This window comes from Equus quagga, chromosome 2, assembly GCF_021613505.1.
Source record: "Equus quagga isolate Etosha38 chromosome 2, UCLA_HA_Equagga_1.0, whole genome shotgun sequence".
Lineage (NCBI taxonomy): Eukaryota > Metazoa > Chordata > Mammalia > Perissodactyla > Equidae > Equus > Equus quagga.
Window position 1 is genome coordinate 105,207,736 of NC_060268.1, and position 26,761 is coordinate 105,234,496.

Genomic DNA, 26,761 nt, shown 5'->3' on the forward strand with positions numbered 1-26,761 from the left:
TAGGACCTGTCTTTCTCTCCGGGTTTCCTTATAACCTTGCCCAGTCAGTACCTACCTTTCCCCACTCCCAGAAATAACTATTCTTACATTTGTCGCCATGAATTAGTTTTGCCTGTTCTTGAACTTCGTATAAATGAAATCATATAGCATATACTCTTTGTTTTTTTTGTGTGTGAACATAATACTTTTGAGATTCATTCGTGCTGCCTGTATCGGTTCATTCTTTTTTACTGCTGTGTACTATTTCATTGTATGACTATACATCAATTTGTTTCTCTTTTCTCCTTTTGATAGACATTTGGGTTGTTTCTAGTTTTTGATTTTCATCAATAAAGCCGCTTTGAACATTCTTATACATATTTTTGGTGGACATATGCACTCTTTTATCTGAACCTAGGAATGGACTTATAAAGTCCACAATGGTTAAAATGAAAAAGACTGACAATATCGAGCATTGGTGAGGATGTGGCACAAACTGGAACTGTCACTTTGCTGATGGGAGTGTAAATTAATTCAGACACTTTGCAAAACTAAAACAACTAAAACACAACTAAAAAACAACTAAAGCTACACATACACCCACCCTGTGACAGTTCTCTTTTCTCCACATCCTTGCCAACACTTGTTATTTTTTATCTTTTTGATAATAGCCATTCTGACAGGTGTGATGTGGTATCGCATTGTGGTTTTGATTTGCATTTCCCTGATGGTTCATGATACTGAGCATCCTTTCATGTGCCATCTGTATGTCTTCTTTGGAAAAATGTCTATTTAAGTCCTCTATTTTTTAATTGGATTGTTTGATTTTTGATATTAAGTTATGTAACTTCTTTATATATTTTGGTTATTAACCCCTTATGGGATGTATGATTTGCAAATATCTTCTCCCATTCAGTAGGTTGCCTTTTTGTTTTGTTGATGGTTTCCTTTGCTGTGCAAGAGCGTTTTAGTTTGATGTAATCCTATTTGTTTCTATTTGTTTATTTTATGTTTATATATTTTTTATATTTATGTTTTTATTTATTTAGTTTTGGTGAGGAAGATTATCACTGAGCTAACATCTGTACCAATCTTCCTCTATTTTTTGTATGTGGGATGCCACCACAGCATGGCTTAGTGAGCAATGTGTGGGTCCATGCCTGGGATCCGAACCTGTGAACCCTGGGCCGCCAAAGCAGAGTGCACAAACTGAACCACTACACCACCAGGCTGGCCCCCTGTTTATTTTTGTTTTTATTGCCCTTGCCTGAGGAGGCTGGTCCAAGAAAATATTGCTAAGACTGATATCAAAGAGCTGACTGCTTATGTTTTATGGTTTTAGGTCTTACATTCAAGTCTTTATCCATTTCGAATTTATTTTTGTATATGACATAAGATAGTGGTCCAATTTCATTCTTTTGCCTGTAGCTCTCCAGTTTTCCCAGCACCATTTATTGAAGAGACTGCTTTTCGCCGTTGTATATTCTTGCCCCCTTTGTTGTAGATTAATTGACCATATATGCATGGATTTATTTCCAGGTTTCTTACTCTGTTCCATTGATCTATGTATCTGTTTTCATGCCAATACCATACTGTTTTGATTACTATAGTTTTGTAGTACAGTTTGAAATCAGGGAGCATGATACCTCCAGCTTTATTCTTCTTTCTCAAGATTGTTTGGCTATTCAGGGTCTTTTGTGGTTCTATACAAATTTTAGGATCTTTTTGTTCTGGTTCTGTGAAAAATGCTCTTGGTATTTTGATGGAGATTGCACTAAATCTGTACATTGCTTTGGGTAGTATGGACATTTTAACAATATTAATTCTTACAGTCCATGAGCATGGTATATCTTTACATTTATTTGTGTTGTCTTCAATTTCTTTCATCCATGTCCTACAGTTTTCAGAGTACAGATCTTTTGTTTGCTTGGTTAAATTTATTTCCAGATATTTTATTCTTTGTGATCAAATTGTAAACGGAATTGTTTTCTTAATTTCTCTCCCTGATAGCTCGGTATTAGTGTATAGAAATGCAGCCAATTTCTGTATATTAATTTTGTATCCTGCAACTATACTGAATTTATCTATTAGTTCTAATAGTTTTTAGGTGGAGTCTTTAGGGTTTTCTATATATAGTATTATGTTATCTGCAAATATTGACAGTTTTACTTCCACCTTTCCTATTTGAATGCCTTTATTTCTTTTTCTTGCCTAATTGCTGTTACTAGGACTTCCAATACTATGTTTAATAAAAGTGGCAAGAGTGGGCATCTTGTTCCTAGTCTTAGAGGAAAAGAGTACAGCTGTTTACTGTTGAGTATGATGTTAGCTATGGAATTGTCATATATGGCCTTTATTATGTTGCTGTGTGTTCCCTCTATACCTACGTTCTTGAGAGTTTTTATCATAAATGGATGTTGAATTTTGTCACATGCTTTTTCTGCATCTATTGAGATGATCATATAATTTTTATCCTTCATTTTGTTAATGTGGTATATCAAGTTGATTGATTTGTGGATTTGAACCACAATTTTGCATCTCCGGAGTAAATCCCTCTTGATCATGGTGGATGAGTTTTTTCATGTCTTGTTGACTTTGGTTTGCTAACATTTTCTTGAGGATTTTTACATCTATATTCATCATGGATGTTGGCTTGTAATTTTCTTTCTTTGTGGTGGCTTTATTTGGTTTTGATATCAGGGGTGATGTTGGCTTTGTAAAATGAGTTAGGAAATGTTCCCTCCTCTTCAGCTTTTTTGAATAAATTGAGAAAGATGGGTTAACACTTCTTTCCATGTTTGGTAAAATTTACCTGTGAAGCCATCTGGTCCTGGACTTTTGCTTTTTTGTGAGTTTTTCAATTACTGATTGTTTCATTACTTGTAATTGGTCTATTCAGATTTTCTTTTTCTTCATGATTCAGTCTTGTCAGGTTGTGTGTATCTAGGCATTTATCTCTTTCTTCTAGGTTTTCCAATGTGTTGGCATATAATTGGTCATAGTAATCTCTTTGATCCTTTGTATTTCTGTAATGTCAGTTGTAACTTCTCTGTCATTTCTGATTTTATTCATTTATACCCTCTCTCTTTTTTCCTTGATGAATATGGCTAATGATTTATTGATTTTTGTTTATCTTTTAAAAGAACCAGTTTTTAGTTTCATTGGACTTTTCTGTTGTTTTTTTAGTCTCTATTTCATTTATTTCCACTCTAATCTTTATTATTTCCTTCCTTCTCCTAACTCTGGGCTTTGTTTATTCTTCATTCTCTGGTTCCTTTAGGTGTAAAGTTAGATTGTTTATTTGGGATTTTACTTGTTTCTTGAGGAAGGCCTAGATCACTGTGCACTTCTCTCATAGAACTGCTTTTTCTGTTTCCCACAGATTTTTGGAAAGTTCTGTTTCCATTTTCATTTGTCTCAAGGTATCTTTTATTTCCTCTTTATTTCTTCATTGACCCATTGTTTAGTTAGTAGCATGTTGTTTAGTCTCCACGTGTTTGTGTTTTTTCCAGTTTTCTTCTTGTAATTGATTTCTAGTTTCATACCTTTCTGGTAAAAAAGATGGTTGATAGGATTTCAGTCTTCTTCAATTTATTTAGACTTGCTTTTTGGCCTGACATGATGTATCTTGGAGAATGTTCCCTGTGCAGTTGAAAAGAATGTGTATTCTGCAGTTTTGGGGTAGAATGTTCTTTATAGATCTGTTAAGTTCATCTGGTTTAATGTGTCATTTAAGGCCATTGTTTCCTTATTGATTTTCTGTCTGGATGATCTATCCATTGATGTAAGTGGGGTAGTAAATTCTGTACTCTTATTATATTCCTGCCAATTTCTCTCTTTATGTCTGTTAATATTTGCTTTATATATTTGGGTGCATAAATATTTGCAAATGTTATATCCTCCTGTTGAATTGACCCCTTTGTCATTATGTAATGCCGGTCTTTGTCTTTTGTTACAGTCTTTGTTTCAAAGTCTGTTTTTTCTGATATGTGTATTGCTACCCCAGCTTTCCTTTGTTTTCCATTTGCATGGAATATCTTTTTCCATCACTTCACTTTCACTCTGTGTGTCTGTAGATTTGAAGTGAATCTCTTGTAGGCAGCATATTTATGGGTCTTGTTCTTTTATTCATTCAGCCACCCTGTGTCTTTTGATTAGAGCATTTAGTGCACTTACATTTAAAGTAATTATTGATAGGTATGTACTTACTGCCATTTTATTAGTTATTTTCTGCTTGTTTTTGTTGTTCTTCTCTGTTCTTTCCTTCTTTTGGTTTTTTCCCTTGTGGTTTTCTTTAGTGTTATGTTTGAGTTTCTTTTTATTTTTTGTATGTCTATTGTAGGTTTTTGGTTTATGGTTATCATGAGGTTCATACATATCAACCTGTGTATATATACGTATATAGCAGTCTATTTTCAGGTAATAATAGCTCAATTCAACACATTCTAAAAGCACTACATTTTTACTCTCCCACACCATGTTTTATGTTTTTGACATCATATTTTACCTCTTATTTTGTGTGCCCCTTAACTACTTATCAAAGTTATATTTGATTTTACTACTTTTTTCTTTTAACTTTCATGCTAGCTTTTTAAGTAGCTGATCCATTGCCTTTAGTAAATATTTGCCTTTACCAGTGAGATTTTTTTCCTTCATATATTTTCTTATTTCTAGTTATGGCCTTTTCTTTTCTGCTTAAAGCAGACCCTTAAACATTTCTTGTAAGGCCAGTTTTGTGGTGATGAACTCCTTTAGTGTTTGCTTGTGTGGGAAACTCTTTATCTCTCCTTCAATTCTGAATGATAACCTTGCTGGGTAGAGTATTCATGTTTGTCAGTTTTTCTCTTCCAACACTTTAAATATATCCTGCCATTCCCTTCTGGCGTGCAAAGTTTCTGCTGAAAAATCAGCTCATACTCCTGTGGGGGTTTCCTTGTATGTGACTTTTAGTTTTTCTCTTACTGCTTTTAAGACTGTTTCTTTATCTTTAACTTTTGCCATTTTAATTGTAATATGTCTTGGTGTGAGACTCTTTGAGTTCATCTTGTCTGCCACTCTCTCTGCTTCCTGGACCTGAATGTCTGTTTCTTTCCCTAGGTTAGGGAAGTTTTTAGCCATTATTTCTTCAAATAAGTTTTCTACCCCTTTCTCACTTCTCCCTCTGGGACATCTGTAATCCAAATATTAGTATGTTTGATGTCATCTCAGAGGTCCCTTAAACCATCCTCATTTTTTTAAATTCTTTTTGCTATTCTGATTGGGTGCTTTCCACTATTTTGTCTTCCAGGTCACTGATCCATTCTTCTGTAACATCTAATCTGTTGTTGATTCCCTCTAGTGTATTTTTCATTTCAGTTATTATATTCTTCAGCTTTGATTGGTTCTTTCTTACATTTTCTAACTCTTTGTTGAAGTTCTCACTGTGTTCCTCCATTCTTATGGTGAGTTTGGCGAGCATCTTTATGACCATTACTTGGAACTCTTTATCAGGTAAATTACTTGTCTCCATTTCATTAGTGTTTTTTTCTGGGATTTTACCTTGTTTTTTCATTTGGAACATATTTCTCTGCCTCTTCATTTTGTTTGACTTTCTGTGATTGTTTCTATATATTAAGTGAAACAGCTACCTCTCCTGATCCTGAATGAGTGGCCTTGTGTAGGAGTGTCCCCTATGTAGACTGCATATGGTGGATCGCTTTGGCAAGCTGATAGAGCTGGAACAAGAGCATTCTGGGAATTCCTTAGGTTCACTGTGTCTGGGCCACCTTAGTAGGCTGGCCAGGGGTGGCATGGGTGAAGGCCAGGGGAGTCCTGGGGTGCACCACACTGAGGCTGCCCTGGCAAGACTGTTGGAACTGATTTGCACATGGGCCAGATGTGTCCTTGGGCACATTTCACTGGGGCCACCCTGGCAGGACAGATGGAGCTGGAGCACATGTCGCTGGGTCCTGGGGCTCACTGTTCCGGGGCATCCTTTGGGGAACATCTGCACCCAATGTGGACCAGGGGCCCAGGGTTCACTGGGAAAGCCTTAGCAGGCTTCCTAGAGCATCTAGATAATCTCCTGCCCACACTATTGAGGAGGAAGGGAATGCAAAAAATGGTTCTGGCCAGCACCTCCAACCCTAGAGAAAGTTCCAGCAGTTCCCTGCCTGTTTGGCAGATGCTGTAGGATTAATGAGTAGATTTTTTCCTTCCCTATGTTATAGATGCCCTTTAAACTGATGCTTTTTTGCTGTGCACAAGGTAGGCAAGCCTGTGCATGGGCCCCTCTGTGATTTCCCTTCCTGCTGCTGGTCACCGCATTATGGGGGTGGGGTTCCCATCTATAGTGTATCTCCCTCTCTCCTACCCATCTCTGTGTGTTTCCTGTGTTCTTTGTTGTGCAGCAGCCGTTCAGTCAGGTCTCAATTCTTCTTCATTGAGAATTGCTGTATATGTAGGTGTAGATTCAGGTGTCAGTGGGAGGAAGTGTTCTCAGGGTCTTCCTACACTGCCACCTTGGACCTCTCCTTTTTAATTCTTTATGTCATTTTCATCCTCTTGGCTGTCTTCATACCTTCTTCAGTAGTTTTTATTAAATGTTCAGTAGACTTTAATCTCCCTTGGGTACCTTGTAATTTAGTCTTCATTTCTAAGATGAGTTAGTGCTTTTCAGATTATTTTCTGGGTTTGATCAACTCTCATTTCTTATCTTCCCCCTTTTTTGTCCATTGTGTTGTAAAGTTTTAGGTTTCTGATGTGATGTTGCTTTTAAAAAAATATCTGCAAATACTAACTTAAAGATATTAATTCAGGTCGGAGTGTTGTGATGCAGGTTTATTTTGTTTCATTGGGGGAAATTTTCGTTAGCTGAAATGTTCTGATTCTCATTTTCTGTTTTATTTTTATAGGAGCTTTGTATTGATTTGGTCTAGCTTTTTATATTTATTTTCTGATTTTTGGGGTTTATTTAATCACATAAATATTAACAGTTGTGTGTAGACAAAGGTGAGGATTTTGTGTGGCAAAGTAAGTTTCTTATTTCAAGAGCACCCTCGTCTCTCAGTATAGTGAAATGCAGTTTTTAAAATCAATGGCATTCTTCTATTGGAGCGTGGAGGTGGTATGTTTTCTGATTTTGTGATTCCCTCTTGTGTCTATAGGATTCTTACTTTCACTTTCTTGCTGCCTTCTTTACTTTCACTATCAAGTTCTCAATGAGTGCCTTTTCCTTCCAATTTACCCCTTCTTACCCCAGAAGTGATCCCATCTTGAAGCTCTCTCCTCAGGTCCTAAACAGTTCCAAGTCACTGGCTTTTGATTTCCTCATAGCCTGTGTTTTAATATCCTAGATCTTAAGCCTATCTTCAGTATTTTCATAATCAAGTGGGATCTTCTCTTTTGTGGGTTTATTTTCTCTTTGTTCCATCAATTCTAGGTTATCCACACCTTAGTTATTCCACTTCTTCCTTCCTTCTTCCCTCTCTCCCTCTCTTGCTCTACACTCTTGCTTGTCTCTCACCACAGGCATATGCTTTGCAGATGAGTCTCCTGGATTTGGGTATTTTCCTTCCTACAGGTAAATTGAAATTAATTTTATCTGTCCCTTGGTTTTGATGAAGGTATGGTGTAGATAATTTTATTTACTTATGTTGTTGATCTGTATGGTTCTTTGAAGGATGCATGGAAAAATTCAGACTTAGGCAGCCATCATTAATGTCTACAGCCCAAAAGTCATCACCTTCATTTTTGAAGACTGTTTTTGCTAAGTATGGAATTGCAGGTTGGTAAGACAATGGTCCTAGGATGGAAGCAGCTATAGGAGCCATCTTATCTTTCCAAGGTTCCTCTTTCTTTGGATTTTTAGCTCCTCTAGTTCTTGCCTTGAATGATATCCACTGAATTATCTAGCTTCTCTTATATTTCTAGGTTGGGAGTGTTGGTATGTCATCAGGTATTCCATGCCATACCTGATAGTCATATCTGCACATATCTTAAAGATAAGAGCAAAGGCTTGTCTTTAATTTTCAACTTTATTCATAGTATCATGAATTGTGATACTTTTATTAACGCCTACTGTATCAGGGACCCCTAGACCACTCCCAGGTTTGATGATTTGCTAGGAAAGACTCACAGGATTAGCATGTAATTTTATTCATGGTTAAGATTTATTACAGCAAAAGGGTACAAAACAAAATCAGCAAACGTAAAAAGTGCATGGGGTCAAGTCTAGAGGGAACCAGGTACAAGCTTCCCAAAGTCCTTTCCCAGTGGAGTCTCATAGGATGTGCTTAATTCCTCTGTCAGTGAATTGTGTCAGCACATGTGGAACGTTGGCTACCAAAGAAGCTCATTAGAGACTGTGCCTGGGGATTTTATTGTCGGTGGATCGTGTAGGCACCTTCTGCCTAGTATGTACCAAAATTCCAGGCTCCCTGAAGGAAAGCTGGTGTTTAGCATGAACCATAATGTTTGCACAAACAGGTTAGGCACAATGAGCCACTCTTATCAGTTAGGGTGTTTGGAACCGTTTTGAAGTACAAGTTCCCAGAAACCAACCAAGGGCCAACCTTGTAAGTAGACCTTTTCAAGGATAGTTATTTAGGCCTGTTAACTCTTCTGGAATACCTACCTAGCCAAACACTTACTTATCTTACTAAGAAAAGTTCTTGGAGATCTAAAATAGGTCAGCAATGCCATATGTATTATAATCGATGAGTTTTCTTTACAGCAGAACTCTGACAAATAATTAGTAGTGAAGAAATTAAGTAAAACAAAGTTATTTTTCTTTCACATTCTCAGAAAATAATACTCGAAGGTTGATCACCAAATACTTCTCAATCATAAGCTTAAGATTTTATTCTTTTTAAACATTTTAAATTGAGGTAACCAAAATGCCAATATGTTATAGTAACATTTTCATCCTTCATTAATTTTTTTTTAAGATTTTATTTTTCCTTTTTTCTCCCCAAAGTCCTCTGGTACATAGTTGTGTGTCCCTTCAGCTGTGGCATGTGGGACGCCACCTCAGCATAGCTTGATGAGTGGGCCGTGTCTGCGCCCAGGATTCGAACCGGCAAAACCCTGGGCCGCTGAAGCAGAGCCCAGGAACTTAACCACTCGGCCACGGGGCCGGCCCCTTCCTTCGTTAATTTTTGTTAATGCACAGAGAAAATGACTGTGTAAAGGAATTATATATTCACTCTTTTCTTTTAGCCTAAGAAAGCTGTCAAGGTAAAACCTCGTCCACCTGTAGCTCCTCGACCTTCTAGTAGTTCCACAGCAGCTGCTCGCCACAGATTGTTAAGGGTTCTCCCCAACATTGGGCAGTCCTGTTTGCCTTCTCCTGGGAATGCTTATCCACCTGAGACATCCAGCAATGCAGTTTCAAGTTTGGCAACTCTGCCACCTGCTGATAGACCCATATCATCTATTGCTAGTGATTTTCTTAAGGCATATGATAACTGGGAGAGTAACGCACTGTCTCATTCCAATGGTAGCACCAAACTACCACCTCAGATAGCCCATATGGAGTTTGAAAATGACAAAGAGCTTGCTGATTCTATTCTCCATCTTGGATTATGCCTGCCTAGGCGGACAAAACAGTTTTCAGGAAATTTGTCATCTAATAAGGAGGATGACACTGTATTTCCAACTTCACAAGAGCGTGTAACTGAAGAATCGCTTCTCCCTGAAGTGAGTGCACTTGCTTCATTTACAGAAGGAAACACTGATGAGCAGAGCCGTGGCTTAGAAGGCGCACAGAAGGTGAATCCAGAGTTCTTACTCACTAATGGTGATAAAGGGTTGAAAGCTACGGAGCAGCATCTGAAACACGTTGCCAGAGTGTTGAGTGGTGAATCAGTAGAGACTGCTGTGGTCAACCACCGCGAATTAAGTCCTCACAAGAACAGACTCTTGTCACCTCTTCACTCTTCTACACCAATGTCACTCCATAATCCTCTGCTGAAACCACAGAGACAGTCCAAATGTTTTGAGTCTGGGAACCTCCAGTCTTCTGCTTCACAGAATGTGCTCCGGTCATTGGATGTTCGAAATATAACTGATTCTTCATTCTCTAGGACTACTCGCTTTCGAGCTGTTAAAGTTGATTCACCTGGCAAAAGATCTGATATTATTTCTAAAGTTGAGGCTCAGGATATCACAGAAATGGCTAACAGGGCTTCCAAAGAACCTGTTGGTTGTGTAAATAATATAGATTTTCTTGCTTCGTTGGCCCGGAGCGCAAGCAGAGACAGCTCACAGAGTACACATGGGGCAGGCAGGCTTCGGACCTCTGGAATTGGGCTGTCTACAAACTTCCAGCGTTTTCAGGAAGAAAACCTTAGGAAGAGCTCTCCCCAGTTAGAACCTACAGAACTTTTTCTAGTAAGTATTTGCCTTTCAATATGTTCTTCTAGTTATCCTTGTAGTGATTCAACATATTTAAGGTTGTTACTGTTTATATAAATAAGGAAGCCTAAAGTTGAATTCTTTTCATAAATTTCTCTTAAAATGTTCATCTACTTTTTAGAAAATCTTTTTGACTGTTGAACTTTAAATAATGTTTTAGTCTTAAGTTGAGAACTGTAATTTGAAAATAACTTCATGTAAATAATTTATCATATATTTTTAAATGCTAAATATTTTTATTACTGTTTTTCCCAAATAAAAACTTTTATTGGAACCATCAAATTTTACTCTTTTAAAGATAAATAGTAGGTACAATGTTGCTGGCTGTGAGAATCAGGTTCCAAGTTAATTTAATTAAAATAGATTAAATAATTTTAGGTGAAAGCCCGAAACCATTTTTGTAATAAAATACAAGTATTTCATGTGTGGTGATCTTTTCTTCTGTTCTCGTTAACTCACCTCTATAGATGTTTTGTGTTTTAATTGTAGTCTGCCCATGGTATTGGAATGAATGGAAATAATACAGCAGCAGGGAAAAGAGTAGGTAAGCTACAGATAATTTTGAAAATAATAGAAGGCTAATAATCATGTCATTTTGCATACTGTTGAATTTTCAAGAAGAAATGAGAAGAATATTCTCTGTGATATGTGCAGAGTAAACTGTTCCTAAACTTTGTTCTGCTTAAGAAAATGATTATGAGAACTGACTATAGGACTTATTTGAAGAATACAACAAAAAATTGAAATTGAGGCCTCTGTTGTCTGGTAGGAGATATGGTCTATGTGAAAAGACAAGATGAATGAAGAATTAACATATAATTCCCAACCCCCTCAGTCACTGGCCACTCCGGAGTCATGCTGGGCTACTGGATGGGTTTTGAGGAAACACCCTAGAAAGGTGTTTCTTAACATCGTAATTCAATATCAAGGATGATAGTAAGAGCTCCTTTCAATGAACTGGTTATTCCTGGGGAGAACAAAGGGACAATCCCTAGGATCAGCCCTTTCCAAGGCACAATAGCAGAAATCACTATAACATTAGCACTCCCTTCTACCAGTAACTGTAAAGGTGTCCTGGTCAGTCATTATTTACAAGGAAGCCATTACTATCATCACCTTTTGTGTTTTAATACCCGGACTAGGGATGGGAAACTCATTACCAAAGATGTACCAGCTTTGTAGCCCCTAAGTTTTAATGGATACTTTATATATTATGATTGTCATGTGAGTTTTATGTCTTTAAGGAGATACTTAGGGTTTGTTTTTCACTACTATGTAAGCCCCAAGGTTCTAAAGTCTTAATATAGCTACTTTTTTTTCAATTTTTTTTATTGTGGTAAAATACACATGACAAAATTTACTGTCTTAACTATTTTTACATGTACAATTCAGTAGCATTAGGTACATTCACCTTGTTGGACAACCATCACCACCATCCATCTCCAGAATTCTTTTCATCTTGAAAAACTGAAACTCTGTACTCATTAAACACCAGTCCTCATTCTCCTCCCACCCCAGCCCCTGGCAACCACCATCCTATTTCCTATCGCTATAATTTTAACTACTCTATATTTCATATAAGTGGGATCATACAGTATTTGTCTTTTTGTGTCTGGCTTACTTCACTTAACATAACATAATGTCCTCAAGGTTCATCTATGTTGTAGCATGTGTTAGAATTTCCATACTTTTTAAGACTGGATAGTAATAATTTTATGTATATACTGTAGTCTCCCTTATCTGCATGGGATACATTCCAAGACTCCCAGGCGATGCCTGAAACCGTGGATAGTACCAAACCATATATATAGACTGTGTTTTCTCCTATACATACCTATGATAAAGTTTAATTTATAAATTAGGCAAGTAAGAGATTAACAACAGTAAATAATAAAGTTGACTTTGGGGCCATTACTAAGTAAAATAAGGGTTACTTGACCACAAGCACTGCGATATCATGACAGTCAATCTAATAACCAAGAAGGTTAAGTGACTAACAGGCGGGTAGCATATGCAGTGTGAATACATTGGACAAAGGGATGATTCATGTCCTGGGCAGGATGGAGCAGGATGGCATGAGATTTCATCATGCTCCTCAGAATGGCACGCAATTTAAAATGTATGAATTGTTTCCTTCTGGAATTTTTCTACTTAATATTTTCACAACGTGGTTGACCATGGGTAACTGAAACTGAGCAAAGTGAAACTGCGGATAAGAGGGACCTACTGGACAACGTTTTGCTTATCCATACATCTGTGGACAGAGACTTGTGTTGCTTCTACATTTTAGCTGTTGTGAATAGTGCTGCTGTAAACGTGGGTGAGCAAATATCTCTTTGAGACCCTGCTTTCAGTTCTTTTGAGTGTCTACCCAGAAGTGGAATTACTAAATCATATGGTAATTCTATTTTTAACTTTTGAGGGCCTGCCATACTGTTTTTCATAGTGGCTATACCATGTTACATTCCCACCAACAATGTACAAGGTTTCCAGGTTCTCCACATTCTCACCAACACTTGTTATTTTCAGGGGTTTTTTGATAGTGGTTTTCATTGTGGTTTTGATTTGCATTTCCCTGATGATTAGTGATGTTGAGTGTCTTTTTATTGGCCATTCATATATCTTCTTTGGAGAATAATCTGTTCATTTCCTTTGCCCATTTTTGAATGGAGTTGTTTGTTTTTTTGTTGTTAAGTTTTAGCTGTTCTCTATATATTCTGGATATTAATCCCTTATCAGATATATGATTTGCAAATATTTTCTCCTATTCTATAGGTTGCGTTTTTACTCTGTCAATAGTGTCTTTTGATGCACAATAGTTTTCAGTTTGTATATTTTTTCTTTGTTGCCTGTGCCATTGGTGTCATGTCCCTATAAGTCATTGCCAAATCCAGTGTCAAGAAGCTTTTCCCCTATATTTTCTTCTAGGAGTTTTATAGTTTTAAATTCATACATTTAGGTCTTTGATACATTTTGAATTAATTTTTATATACTGTGTAATATAAGGGTTCGGCTTCATTCTTTTCCATGTGGATATCCAGTTTTCCCAGCACCATTTGTTAAAAAGACTGTCTGTTCCCCAGTGAATGGTCTTGGCACCCTTGTCAAAAATTGTATATGTGAGGGTTTATTTCTGGGTTCTCTATTGTATACCATTGATCTTTATGTCTGTCTTTATGCCAGTACCACACTATTTTGATTACTGTAATATATCTGGTTTTAATGTTATAATTATTTTTCCTTGACACGTCCTTAAGTCTGTCCTATCCTAACCCATAGCCCAGCCTCTTGAAAGTTTGTGTTGCAGTTATCTCTGCTCTCTTAACTCAACTTCAGGCTTCAGTGCTTTCTTCACTTCTCTTCTCACTGCTGCTCTGAAATTGCTGTTGCCGAGGTCACCGAGAGCTCCGTAATTTCAAATCTACTGCATGCTTCTGTCTTTTTCTTAGTTGATTTTTGTGGCCCTCTTTCTTTTTTTAAAAATTTTTTGTTTATTTATTTACTTATTTTTTTATTGCAGTAAGATTGGTTTATAACATTATATAAATTTCAGGTGTACATCATAATATATTTCAAATTCTGTGTAGATTACCTCATGTTCACCACCCAAAGCCTAATTACAATCCATCCCCACACACACGTATGTAATCACCCTCCTCCATCCTCCCTTCCCCTCTGGTAACCACTAATCCAATCTCTGTTCTTTGTTTGTTTGTTGTTGTTTTTATCTTCTACTTATAAGTGAGATCATATGGTCTTTGACTTTCTCCCTCTGACTTACTTCACTTAGCATAATACCCTCAAGGTCCATCCATGTTGTCACAAATGACCAGATTTCATCATTTCTTATGGCTGAGTAGTGTTCCATTGTGTATATATACCACATCTTCTTTATCCATTTGTCCCTTGATGGGCGCCTAGGTTGCTTCCAAGTCTTGACTATTGTGAATAATGCTGCAATGAATATAGGGGTGTATGTATCTTTATGCATTTGTCTTTTCAAGTTCTTTGGATAGATACCCAGCAGTGGAATAGCTGGATCATATGGTAGATCTATTCTTAATTTTCTGAGGAAACCCCATACTGTTTTCCGTAATGGCTGCACCAGTTTGTTCTCCCACCAGCAGTGTGTGAGGGTTCCCTTGTCTCCACATCCTCTCCAACATTTATTGTTCCCTTTCTTGTTAATTATAGCCATTCTGATGGGAGTGAGGTGATATCTCATTGTAGTTTTGATTTGCATTTCCCTGATAGTTAATGATGTTGAATATCTTTTCATGTGCCTGTTAGCCATCTGTATATCTTCTTTGGAGAAATCTCTGTTCAGATCTTTTGCCCATTTTTTAATTGAGTTGTTAGTTTTTTTGTTGTTGAGATGTATGAGTTCTTTGTATATTTTGGATATTAATTCCTTATCTGATATATGGTTTGTAAATATCTTCTCCCAATTGTTAGGTTGTCTTTTCGTTGTGTTGATAATTTCCTTTGCTGAGCAGAAGCTTTTCCATTTGATGTAGTCCCATTTGTTTATTTTTTCTATTGTTTCCCTTGCCCGGTCAGACATGGTATTTGAAAAAATGCTGCTAAGACTGATGTCAAAGAGCGTACTGCCTATGTTTTCCTCCAGAAGTTTCATGGTTTCAGATCTTACATTCAAGTCTTTAATCCATTTTGAGTTGATTTTTGTGTATGGTGTAAGATAATAGTCTACTTTCATTTTTTGCGTGCGGCTGTCCACTTTTCCCAGCACCATTTATTGAACAGACTTTCCTTTCTCCAGTGTATGTTCTTGGCTCCCATGTCAAAAATTAGTTGTCTGTATATGTGTGGGTTTATTTCTGGGCTCTTGATTCTGTTCCATTGATTTGTGTGTGTGTTTTTGTGCCAGTACCATGCTGTTTTGGTTACGATAGCTTTATAGTATATTTTGAAATTATGGAATGTGATACCTCCAGCTTTGTTCTTTTTTCTCAGGATCCCTTTGGCTGGCAAACCCTGGGCCACTGAAGCTGAACATGCACACTTAACTGCTGTGCCACTGGGCCAACCCCCTCCCACATTGTTTTTGAAATCATGTCTAATCTCTTACTTTGTGTGTGTCTATTCATTACCTTCTTATCATTGAAATAGGTAATTTTAGTAGTTTTGTCTTTTAACCTTCGTATTATCTTCATAGGTATTTGATCTGCTACCTTTACTATATTTTTGCCTTTTCCAGTGATTTTATTGCCTGGGTCTTTTGGATAATTTTTTTGTTCCTATTTGTGGTCTTCTCTTTCCTACTTAAATAAATCCCTTCAGCTTCTCTTGTAAAGCTGGTTTCTTGGTGATAAACTCCTTTAGCTTTTGCTTGTCTAGAAAACTCTTTATCTCTCCTTCCATTCTGAATGATAACCTTGCCGGATAGAGTGTTCTTGCCTGAAGGCATTTTCCTTCCTGCACTTTAAATATATTGTGCCACTTTCTTCTAGCCTGTAGTGTTTCGGCTAAGAAGTCAGCTGGTAGCCTTATGGGGTTTCCTTTGTATGTCACTTATTGCCTTTCTCATGCAGCTTTTAGGATTCTCTCTTTATCTTTAATTCTTGACATTTTAATTATAATGTGTCTTGTGGGCCTCTTTGGGTTTATCTTGTTTGGTGCTCTCTGTGCCTCCTGCACCTGGATGGCTGTTTCCTTCCTTAGGTTAAAAAAGTTTTCAGCTATTATTTCTTCAGATAGATTGTCTGCCCCTTTGTCTCTCTCTTCTCCTTTTGGGAGACTTATAATATGAATGTTAGTGTGCTTGATATTATCCCACAGGTCTCTTGGACTGTCCTCATTCTTTTTAATTCTTTTTTCTTTTTTCTGTTCAGCTTAGGTGATTTCCTATACTCTTTCATCCAGCTTGCTGATCTGTTCTTCTGTATCATCTACTCTGCTATTGAGTCCCTCTAGTGAATTTTTAATTTCCAGTATTGTATTCTTCATTTCTGATTGGTTCTTTTTTATATTTTCCAGTTCTTTGTTGACGTTCTCACTGTGTTCATCCAGTCTTCTCCCAGTATCAGTGAGCAGCCTTATGACTTTTTGTTTGAACTCTTTGTTGGGTAGATTGCTTATTTCCGTTTTGCTTAGTTCTTTTTCTGGAGTTTTGTCCTGTTCCATTGCTTGGAACATATTCCTTTGTCTCCTCATTTTGCCTCTTTCTCTGTGCTTATATCTATGTATTAGGTGGGTCAGCTATGTCTCCTGACCTTGGAGAAGTGACCTTATGTAAGAGATGCCTTTTGAGGCCTGGCAGTGTGCTTCCCTCTCGTTGCAGTCCAAATATTCCAGGAGTGTCCCCTTGTGGGCTACATGTGTCCTTCTGCTGTGGCACGGTTGCTCTTACTGCAGGTACCCAGGGAGTCTAGGTTCCCCCCCCAATCCAGCTGTTTGTAAATTGTTTTTGGGGAGCCCCAGCACAGTTGGCTGCAAGGTCTCATAGCACACTCCTGTTTGCAGTTTTTCTAAGTGAGTAGGCACCCAGTGTGGCGGTTGCTAGGCTCAGGGGTTTACAATTGCTATAGGCCTCAGGCCTGCAAGGCTGTTGTCAGCTCTCTCAGGATTGCAGCTGAGTGGGGCTGGCGCCAGGCACAGGAGCAGCCAATTGTTTCAGGCTTTGGAAGGTGGGACTGATCTCTTTTGTGGCTGTTTGTGAAGCACAGGTCTTCTGCCACTGATAAGCCCCACCCTCCACAGGTCCACACACACTGTCAGCACAGTCCTGGCCCGTGCACCCTTCTCAACCCCCTGGAGCATACCCAGTTGCCCCACTGCAGAGGCCCCCACACTCTCCACCAATGCCCCTCATGCCAGGCCCTGCCCCACAGAAGTGAACATACTCTCCTGCCTGCAGAGGATCAAGGTACCCAGTCTATGCAGGCTGACAAGAAGCCTGAGGGCTTGCTGTTGGGTGAGGTCAGTCCCTATGGCAGCCTGCCTGCCCTGGCTGAACTGGATGAAATCTGCACTGTAGTGGGTGTGGCAGACCCCTGGGCTAACAGACCAGCGGAAGAACTTCAATGGCATCTGCCAGCGTCTGTGTCAGCACACCTGTACTAGATCACAGTGTTGCCTGCTGCCAATGTCTCAGTCTCCAGAAAGGTCTCCTCTCTCACCGAGATGCACCCAGAGCCCACCAGGTGAGTCTATTTTTACCGAAGGACTGTGCACCTTTCTTTCTGGTGATTTTAGGTTGCTTTGTGAGACAGGTGACTTTGTGTGTGGGCCCTTTAAGAACTGGGTTTTCCACTTATGTCTGATAGCTTTTCTGGGGGTAGTCCCCCATTGCAGTTAATAGCCAGTAAAGGCAGATGTTATGAGACTGATCTCAGTTGTGCTGAGTCTGAAGGATGCTTATAGCTGTAATGCACCCCCACTCTGGTCCCCTCTCCTCCAGGGAGCTCTTTGTACCTTAGGGTGGCTTCTGCATGGCTGTGAAGCTCCAGAGCTTGTGAAGCTGGCTTTTTTTCACTCTAGAAGGAATTTTTGCCCTTCTGCCCCAGTCAGGACTGTCACTTGTTGTGGGAGTTCTTTTTTATCCAGTTTTCAGGTCTCTCTCCAGGGTAATTTTTCCAAGAATAGTTGTAACCTGGTTGCATTCATGGGAGGACGTGAGTTCAGAGTCTGCCTACACTGCCATCTTCATGAGATCCCCTCCCCTCTTTCTTTCTTTCTTTCTTTCTTTTTTTTTAAGATTAGCACCTGAGCTAACAACTGTTGCCAATCTTTTTCTTTTTTTTTTTCTTTTTCTACTTATTCTCCCCAGTACATAGTTTTATATTTTAGTTGTGGGTCCTTCTAGTTGTGGCATGTGGGACACCACCTCAGCATGGCCTGATGAGTGGTGCCATGTCCGTGCACAGGACCCAAACTGGTGAAACCCTGGGCCTCTGAAGCAGAGTGTGCGAACTTAACCACTTGGCCACGGGCCGGCCACCCCTCTTTCTTAAAATAGTTTCTTTCCTTTCTCTCTCTCCCTCCCTCTCTCTCTCTCTCTTTTTATTCTGGGCTATCATATTTTTGTAGATTTTTGTTTTGGTTGTTTTCAGGGTTTTTTTTTAACCTCAGTTTTCATTTTTACTTGTTTTACCAGGCTTCTCCTTGTTCCTACGTATACACTCTTGGTTAACTTAAGTCAAGCCATCAGCTGCTATCTGCAATGATGATTATCGAAACTAGAGCTGTGTAACTTGTTTCCATTTCCTTTCAGTAATAAGTGAACCATTCTGAATTACCTAGAAGAGTCTGTGAAAGTTTTGGTATACGTTTAAGTGGTATAATTTGGTATAAATTTAATTGACCAAGTTCTTCTCTTGATCCTCTTTGCTTTTCCCTCTAGGGTCTCCCTTGGAAATCTTACCCATCTTCCTAGTTTTAATCATCACTTTTAGGCAGATGATTACCAAACTTGCATCTTGAACACTACTCTTATTTCTTTGTTGGCTGCCTTTTCTGTTAGGTGAATTTTTGTAGATCATTGTGTTACATCAAATATTAGGCCAGGAAATGCCAAATAAGTTACCAAATATCTTTAATCTTGTTCTGAAAAGCAACTCTTCACATTGGCATTGTTTTATTGACTTTCTTTATTCTTACGTTCAGTAGACATTTGGGAGAAGGCTGCAGAGAGGAGTTGATGATTGATGATATCTTCTTAGAGGATAAATAGAGTTTTACTAGGTTGAGAAGGTGGAGTAGAGCATTTTAGAAGAGATTGCACACTGAATGGGTCTGGTGCATCATTCAGGGTGGGTGTGATGTGGTAAATGGCAGAAAACAATTCTGAAAGTTAAAGATATCCTATTGGACATGTAAGACCTCAAATTCCGGTCCAAGGAATTTGAATTTCTCCAGTTGGTAGTAGAGAACCTGTATATTAAGTGATAGTTCCTAGCCTGGAATAGATGACTAATAAATGGTTTTCTATGGTGGGTAGAAGGATATGTGGAAACCATTCTCATAGGAGAAAACGGCAGTTATGTTTCTGTGCCACTGTGTTCCTGTCACTACTGTGTTCTCTGTCTCTGCACATTCATGAGTTGTGGAATGAAAAAAGCTTGGGAAACATTGAGTTAAGCACCCCTAAGGAAAGAAGAAAAATGGAAATATGACCACACTGAACTAAATTATCATCAGTAAATTTTTCTAGTAGTGTTTAAGGAAGAATATTCTAAGCCTGAATTTGAAAGATAATTGCAATTAGATGAGCTCCCAGAGGATATCCAGTAGTATGTGTCTTTCCTCTGTGTCCTGTGCAAATGCTTATCTTATTTTTATTTTTTAAGAAGTGGAAAGTACACCATTACCTTTGTGAAATGTTCTTGATAACTCCAAGAGCATTTGAAGAGGAACATGCTTATTAACTGAGTTGGTGCCCTGGCACCATTAGGTGTCATTCGATTAGCAGTTTCAAATTTTGTTTCCAATTTTGGTGAGGATCTAGGAATGTATTTTAGACTGATAATGAAGCATACTTAACTTTGCCGGACTTGTATCCCAGCACCCAATCTGGGTTGTGGCAAAGGGCACCCCACCAATTAATTGTAATTCCAATTTTTTGAACCCCTGAAGGATTTTCAGAGACCTTTAGCTGCCAAATAAACATTAAGCCAGGCCTCACAAACCTTTTTCAGTAATGAATAGTACCAATACCATCACACTCTCTCTCTCTCTGTCTCTCTCTTTGTTTTTTTTTGGTGAGGAAGATTGGCTCTGAGCTAACATCTGTTGCTAATCTTCCTTTTTTTTTTTTTTCCTCCCCAAAGTCCCCCAGTACATCGTTGTACATCCTAGTTGTAGGTTTTTTAGTTCTTCTCTGTGGGATGCCACCTCAGGATGGCTTGATTAGTGGTGCTGGGTCTGTGCCCTGGATCAGAACTGGCACACCCTGGGCCTGTGAATTAGAGCGTGGAGACTTAACCACTCAGCCACAGGGCCAGCCCCCACACTCTCATTTTTCTTCTCATTCTTTCCTCTTGTTTTTGCTTTCTTTGTTTGCCTCTTGCTTTTTGGCCTTTGAGTGCCACCAAGCACTGTGTACTTGTACTGTTTTTCTAACAACCATGGACAGTGACTTTGAGCCTCTCTGCTGATGAGTGGAATCTGTTGGAATTTTGCCCAGTTCTAAAACTATTTCACTTAGTAGTTAAAGAAATTGATTTCCTTCCTATATAATAACAGATGTGCTCTTACTTTTAAGGTAAAAAAACAAGTTGTTACAAGAGTACAGAATTTAGTAAATGTTTTTGATATGGTAGTAGTATTGTGAAATTGAGCAGGGCATCGTTTTAGTCAATTTTGATAATATATTTTATACAATAATAACATTTAAAATTTTCAGAATGCTTTTTACATGTGAGAACTGAGTTGACCTTAAAACACTTGGAAACCTAGAGAGAAAAATACATGTTCTGTTCCCTTAAAAATGAACAAATTAAAGTTTTGAAAGAATAAATAACTTGCTCGTGGTTTGATGAATTTAATTTCTGTGGTGTTATCAGGACTAAAAGACCGGTTTCATGATACTCCAGTGCTCCTTCTTGGTGTAAAAGAACAGGGTGGTTGTATTACATATTATATGGTTTCTCAGAAGCCTCATAAACAGGATTTTTGAACCAGACACTTTTCTTGATTCTCTCTTAAAGTTTGGTGTGCTTTTTGTGTACTAATTACACTTAGAAATAATCAGAAAAGTGTTGGAGTGTCCAAACGTCCTAAAAATAGAAGTCCTTCTCAGTAGAAACCTACCATGTCTTAAAAAATCTCACAGTTCTACCCCATCCTCACTTGCAGATTCTATAAATAATTTTAGATATAAAAGAAGCACAAATTAGTTTTTTATGGCATGGAATTTTGCTGTGACAGGAACGTGTTTTGTGTTTTGCTTAATAGTATTTCACGTTTAGAGTTTTAGGCCCGTATTAATTAAAGTGTCCTTTCTCTAAACAGGAGAATGTACTCATCACCTCCCACCTGTGAAAGCCCCTATTCAGACAAAGAAGAAAACAACAAAGCATTGTTTTCTTTGTGGAAAGAAAACTGGACTGGCTACTAGCTACGAATGCAGGCAGGTTGCCTAGTCGGAAACACTGAGATGCTTTCTTTGTGGTGCCCCAGCTTGAGGATATGATATAAAACGTTCTTTAAATTGACTGTTCATCACATCGTTAAGATGATGTTCAGATAGCAGCCTTCACTTGAACCCCTAATTGGCTGAAGAACAAGTAGACAGCTCATGAGTTTTCAAACTCATGAGATCCTCCTCTCCCCTTTAAAATTAGGAGATTTAAACTAACGAGAGAGTGTACAGTCAGCCCTTTGTATCGCAGCTTCCGCATCCGCAGATTGAACCAACCCCAGATCAAACGGGCTACGATGTTTGCATCTGTACTGAGCAAGTACAGACTTTTTTCCTTGTCATTATTCCCTAAGCAATACAGTATAATAGCTATTTACATAGCATTTACATTGTATTCGGTATTATAAGTAATCTAGAGATGATTTAAAGTGTACAGGGGGATATGCTTATATTATATGCAAATACTATGCCATTTTATATAATGAACTTGCACATCCTCAGGTTTCGGTATCCTCAAGGGTCCTGGAACCAATCTCCTGTGGATACCAAAGGACGACTGTACTTTCTTTGTCTCCTGATAGATATACTTGGTTTTTGTTTGAGTATACCTTGGAAAAATGCCTCCTCCAAGATTCTATTTTAAATCGAACAAAAAAAGACTAAATTAGAAGTTAATGTACTATAAATTTTAACAATTATATAGTATACTTTTATTTCAAAACAGATGAATAGTATATTTACAAGAAATAAGACTTTTTTCTACCCATATTTACTTCTTTCATTAGCATTGATTAATAGCCTCCAAGGATGGTGTCTGCCCCTAGGTTATGGCCAGGCATTAAAAACAACCACTGCGTTTTGGAGTGTATTTTAGTCAAATGGAAACAGCTTATCTTGTTGTTAGAAATATTTTAAAAATCCTTTCATGACATATTTAGGTTTTACGTGATTTTTTATAAGACTGACTTTCTCAGAAATTCAGAGTTCTCCCAGGTTTACTAGATATAAGAGAAATGATAGACGTATCTATCAGCTTTTGCAATTTTACTGCTTCCTAAAGGTCTATACCCTGTTTCATTCCGTAGTGGATTCTTTATTATAAACTCTTGTAACTTGTTCTTGGTGGGGGTGCTTGTGCTTGTTTATGAGTGGAAGGGAAGTGTCGGCTCTGACATTGTTGAAGAGAACCCAGGGCTCCCTTTGGACCACCTGGAGTCAAGCTCTCGCCTCCCAAAGAGCTGAGCCTCTAATAGAAATGTGCCTACTCATATCAACTTTTCTTGTACTTTAGATGTGGAAACAACTTCTGTGCGTCTCATCGCTATGCAGAAGCTCACAGCTGCACCTATGATTACAAGGGTGCAGGGAGGAGATACTTACAGGAGGCAAATCCTGTGGTTAACGCACCAAAACTTCCAAAAATCTGACTCTTGCTCTGCGCCTAAGTGTTCTGCCCGAGGAATCGCATTACAGTGACAGAAGAAATATTGTTTGGACTGCATTATTTTTGTTCAACTCCAAAAGATTTGCCAAATAACACAAGCCTACAGTGCATACTGTTGGAGCGTGAGAATGCTACTGTATTTGACATCTTTATTTTTTGGTGAATCAGAAGTTTTAAAAACTTTATAATGATTTAGCTTTGTTATTGCGTGTCTTGTGTTAAGTATTTTATATTTGATATTGCAATTTTATTAGACAAGTCTTCAAAAGATGCACTTTAGGAAGTTAACACTGACTACTAACCAGCTTCCACATTGTATAGAGATGAGCAGTCATGTGATGATGGCTCTACTCAGATCTGCAACTTTTTTGTGTCTATATGTGGGGGTGGGGTGGGTGGGGATTTCTAAAAAATCCCATGTGTGAAAGTTCACTGACTTTACCAGCAAGTTCCTTTTTATTTCAAGCTACTTTTTATAAAAAATAACATTTGATTTTCCAGTGTGGTTTTAACACATGTATATTCCATATTCAGATTGACCTTCAGATATGTTCCATTCTATAAAACACATCATGTTAATCATGGTATATATGTTTTTTAATACTACTTTTTGAATGGTAGTTTTAAAATAGAAGATGTCCCACTTGTTTCCTTTAATACAGAACCCAACTTATTAGTTTTTGAAAAATGGCTACATTTAAAACAAAATCTCACAACTTGGTTTGTTTTTCTTACGTGTTGAGTGCTATTACCAGGAGAAATCCAAATAAATCAGTTTCATTATGAGTTTGATTATTTGGTTATTTACAATAATTTTTCTTGTATAAATACTTTTTTAATAACACTGTTTAATTAATTTAATTCTACTCAGGAAAAATGATTGTCAGTATAAAGGTATTCTAAGGGCCCTGCTTCCCAGATGTAACCCATATAGCATCCAAACTTTCGGGAGGCCACTCACTTGATGGAAGCTTAGCTGAGGCTGATGCTAAACCCTGGGAAACAGCTGGCGGGCCACCCAGCAGACTCGGCAGCTCCAATGAGATCTGCAGGGGTACCAGAAGGCTCATTGAGGTGCTCCACAGGGCCTCTTTCTCCACACAAAGCCGAATGAACTGGAGAGTTCCGTTCCCCTTCCTCTGCTTCTATAAGAGATTGAATGTTGAACGGAGAAAGAGGCCTTCATCTTTCTGAAGACGTCTAAATATGCTCCTTCTGAGCAGGAGGAAAATCATTTACAGGAGGGAACAGCGAGAAATTAGTGAAAGAGTGATGCAATTAGGGGTTGAAGGCATGCTTTTTAAGGGGGGCTATATAGGCTAATGAAAAATATTTCCATCTGTGTTGAGTAGTTCAGTTTTTCCTCCCTTTTCAAGACAGCGTGTGCTTCAGACATTTAAAATCTAAAAACTAGATAGGCTGCTGAAAAATGGACCAAAACAAATTTATTGTATAAATAAATATGAATGGTTAGGGCATGCTTGATATATGCTTAGGACACTATGCTTTGTAAACCAAGACCGTGTAGAAATGTCTTGTTTTAAGTTTACCAAAGATTTTGGTTAAAGTTGAGTCTTTTTACTAATTTCTAAGTCACTGAGAGAGAAACCAGTTTAATTCAAGAAATCATATCATTATTGGGACACGTTTCTTTAAGCTTTAAATTCTTATAGAGAAGTGGTCATCATTTTAGAGACCTCAAGCTGTCTTTGCATTCCCAGTAATTAGCAGAGTGCCTTGCGTATGGGCACTGGTTAAACATTAGTTAAAAAAATTAACTGTATTGGACAACTTAACCATGAGAAAAAACAAAGGCATTTAGATTGTTTTATATAACTAAACTAATTTTATGTGAGACAATTCAGTTTCTGGATTTTTTTAAACAGTAAGCACTTGGTTTAGCAGCATAAAAGTCTTAAAACTTTTAACTTTTGGCTATGTGAAATATTTTCTAGTTAAGTTTCGTGCATTTTAATCATTCTAGCATGGGAATTTCAAATACTCAGATTTTAAAAATTTTGTCAGTGTTGTAACTTGTGAAGGGATTTAATTATGAAAAAGATGACAGGGATTAATTTTCTGGTATATGTTTAATATGGTTTTAAGCCATTGTGTTAGATAATCGAGTCACGTATCCAGTAGGTCTTCCAAAGTATGACTCCTATACCACTCCTGGAACATGATATGATTTTAAGTGGTATGTGGATGAACATTTCTTAATAATTATATGTTTTTAATGTGGATCTGAAAAAATATAACTCTAAGTAGCTTAGGTGAAAACAAAATAAAATAAATTTGATGTAGGTTAAAAAAATTTGGTTGAGGGGTCGGCCCTGTGGCCAAGTGGTTAAGTTCACGCACTGCACTTCAGCGGCCCAGGGTTTCGCTGGTTCGGATCCTGGGCGCGGACATGGCACCACTTACAAGGCCATGCTGAGGCAGCATCCCACAATGCCACAACTAGGAGGACCCACAACTAAAGTATACAACTATGTACTGGGGAGATTTGGGGAGAAAAAGCAAAAAAAAAAAAAAGATTGGTAACAGTTATTAGCTGTTATTTAAAAAAAAATTGGTTGAAAATTGACAACATGGGTGCATGTAACAAAAACCAGATGTGAGTGACAGTAGATGTGAGTGACTGAAATTTAGGAAATAAAAGTATATTCTCATTTTTCTTTGAAAATTACGTTGAACTTTTAAAATAGTTGAGGAAAATAAATTACATGGTTTAGAAAAACTATATAAGGATAAAAAATGAAAGTAAAAAACTTTACATAGACCTCCCCCCAATCTCTTTTAATAATTTCTACTTTAGTTTTTCTGATACTTATCAGCATAACACTAGCCAGTATATTTAGACGTTATTTTTGACATCCCTGTATTACAGGGGAGGAATTTAGTGTGATAACACATTACCTCAATAGTCGACTTCCCAATTTTTATTAGTGCTGTAGTCTGCTTGTGCTGCCGTATCAAAAACCACAGAGTGGGAAGCTTAAACAACAGAAGTTAATTTTCTCACAGTTCTGAAGACTAGAAGTCCCAGATCAAGGTCCAGCAGATGAGTTTCTGGTGAGATCTCTCTTCCTGGCTTTCAGAGAGCTGCCTTCTCATTGTGTCCTCAAATGTCCTCCCCCCAGTGTGTGCACACATAGAGCTCTCTGATGTCTCTTCTTATGAGGACACTAATCCTATGGGATGAGGGCCCCACTCTTATGACCTCATTTAATTTTAATTACTTCCTTACTCCAAATAAGTCACACTGGGGGTTAGGGCTTCAGCATATGAATGAGGAGGAGACACATTCATTTGGTCCATAAGAGTCAGTTAGTTATAGTAGTTATTTCAAATTCACGGACTCCTCTGCAGTGACCCTGGTCCATAGCTTTCACCTGAGCTATTGCGATAGCTTCCTAACTGGGCTCCTTGAATTAGTTCTCTGCCCTTCGTAAACCGTTTTCTACGCTTCAACTGTAGTGAGCTTGCAGAACCAAAAAATTGAGCATATCGAGGCTTGAAATATATCAGTGACTTCCTGTGTTCTTAGAATAAAGACCCAAATCCTTAACCCTTCTTCCTCGTGAGGCCCCTGTGGTCTGGCCCCCACCCACTTCTCCAGCCTCGTATTGCACTCTTTCCTCAGGCCTTCTGGGATTTGCCCATGCTGACTTTTAGTTTTCCTACCTGTCTCCTCTTGTTAACACCCGGGTGCTAACTCCATCATACTTCCTGATGTGTCCCTTTCTAAGTCAGTACCCTTCCTCTTCGTGCCATATTCTTTTCCCTCGTGGGATCTACCACAGTATTATTTTGACGTTTGTGTGATCCTGTGGCTTGCT

At 38.1% G+C, this 26,761-nt stretch overlaps 1 protein-coding gene across 6 annotated transcripts in view; it reads left to right on the forward strand.

Annotated features, from left to right (window-relative positions):
* The window catches only part of ZFAND4 (zinc finger AN1-type containing 4), a 102,686-nt gene extending 79,007 nt beyond the window's left edge, over positions 1–23,679 (forward strand). For 4 of the 6 annotated variants that reach the window (XM_046648656.1, XM_046648666.1, XM_046648685.1 and 1 more), the window contains 4 exons: positions 9,178–10,350; positions 10,864–10,918; positions 21,346–21,463; positions 22,767–23,679. In XM_046648656.1, coding sequence (XP_046504612.1) covers positions 9,178–10,350; positions 10,864–10,918; positions 21,346–21,463; positions 22,767–22,902 — 1,482 coding nt within the window. In that variant the 3' untranslated portion in view covers positions 22,903–23,679. Of the gene's footprint in view, positions 1–9,177; positions 10,351–10,841; positions 10,919–21,345; positions 21,464–22,766 lie in introns of those variants that run through there. The other 2 variants (XR_006886665.1, XM_046648675.1) reach the window with 2 other exon arrangements.
* The last annotated feature ends 3,082 nt before the right edge of the window (positions 23,680–26,761 follow it).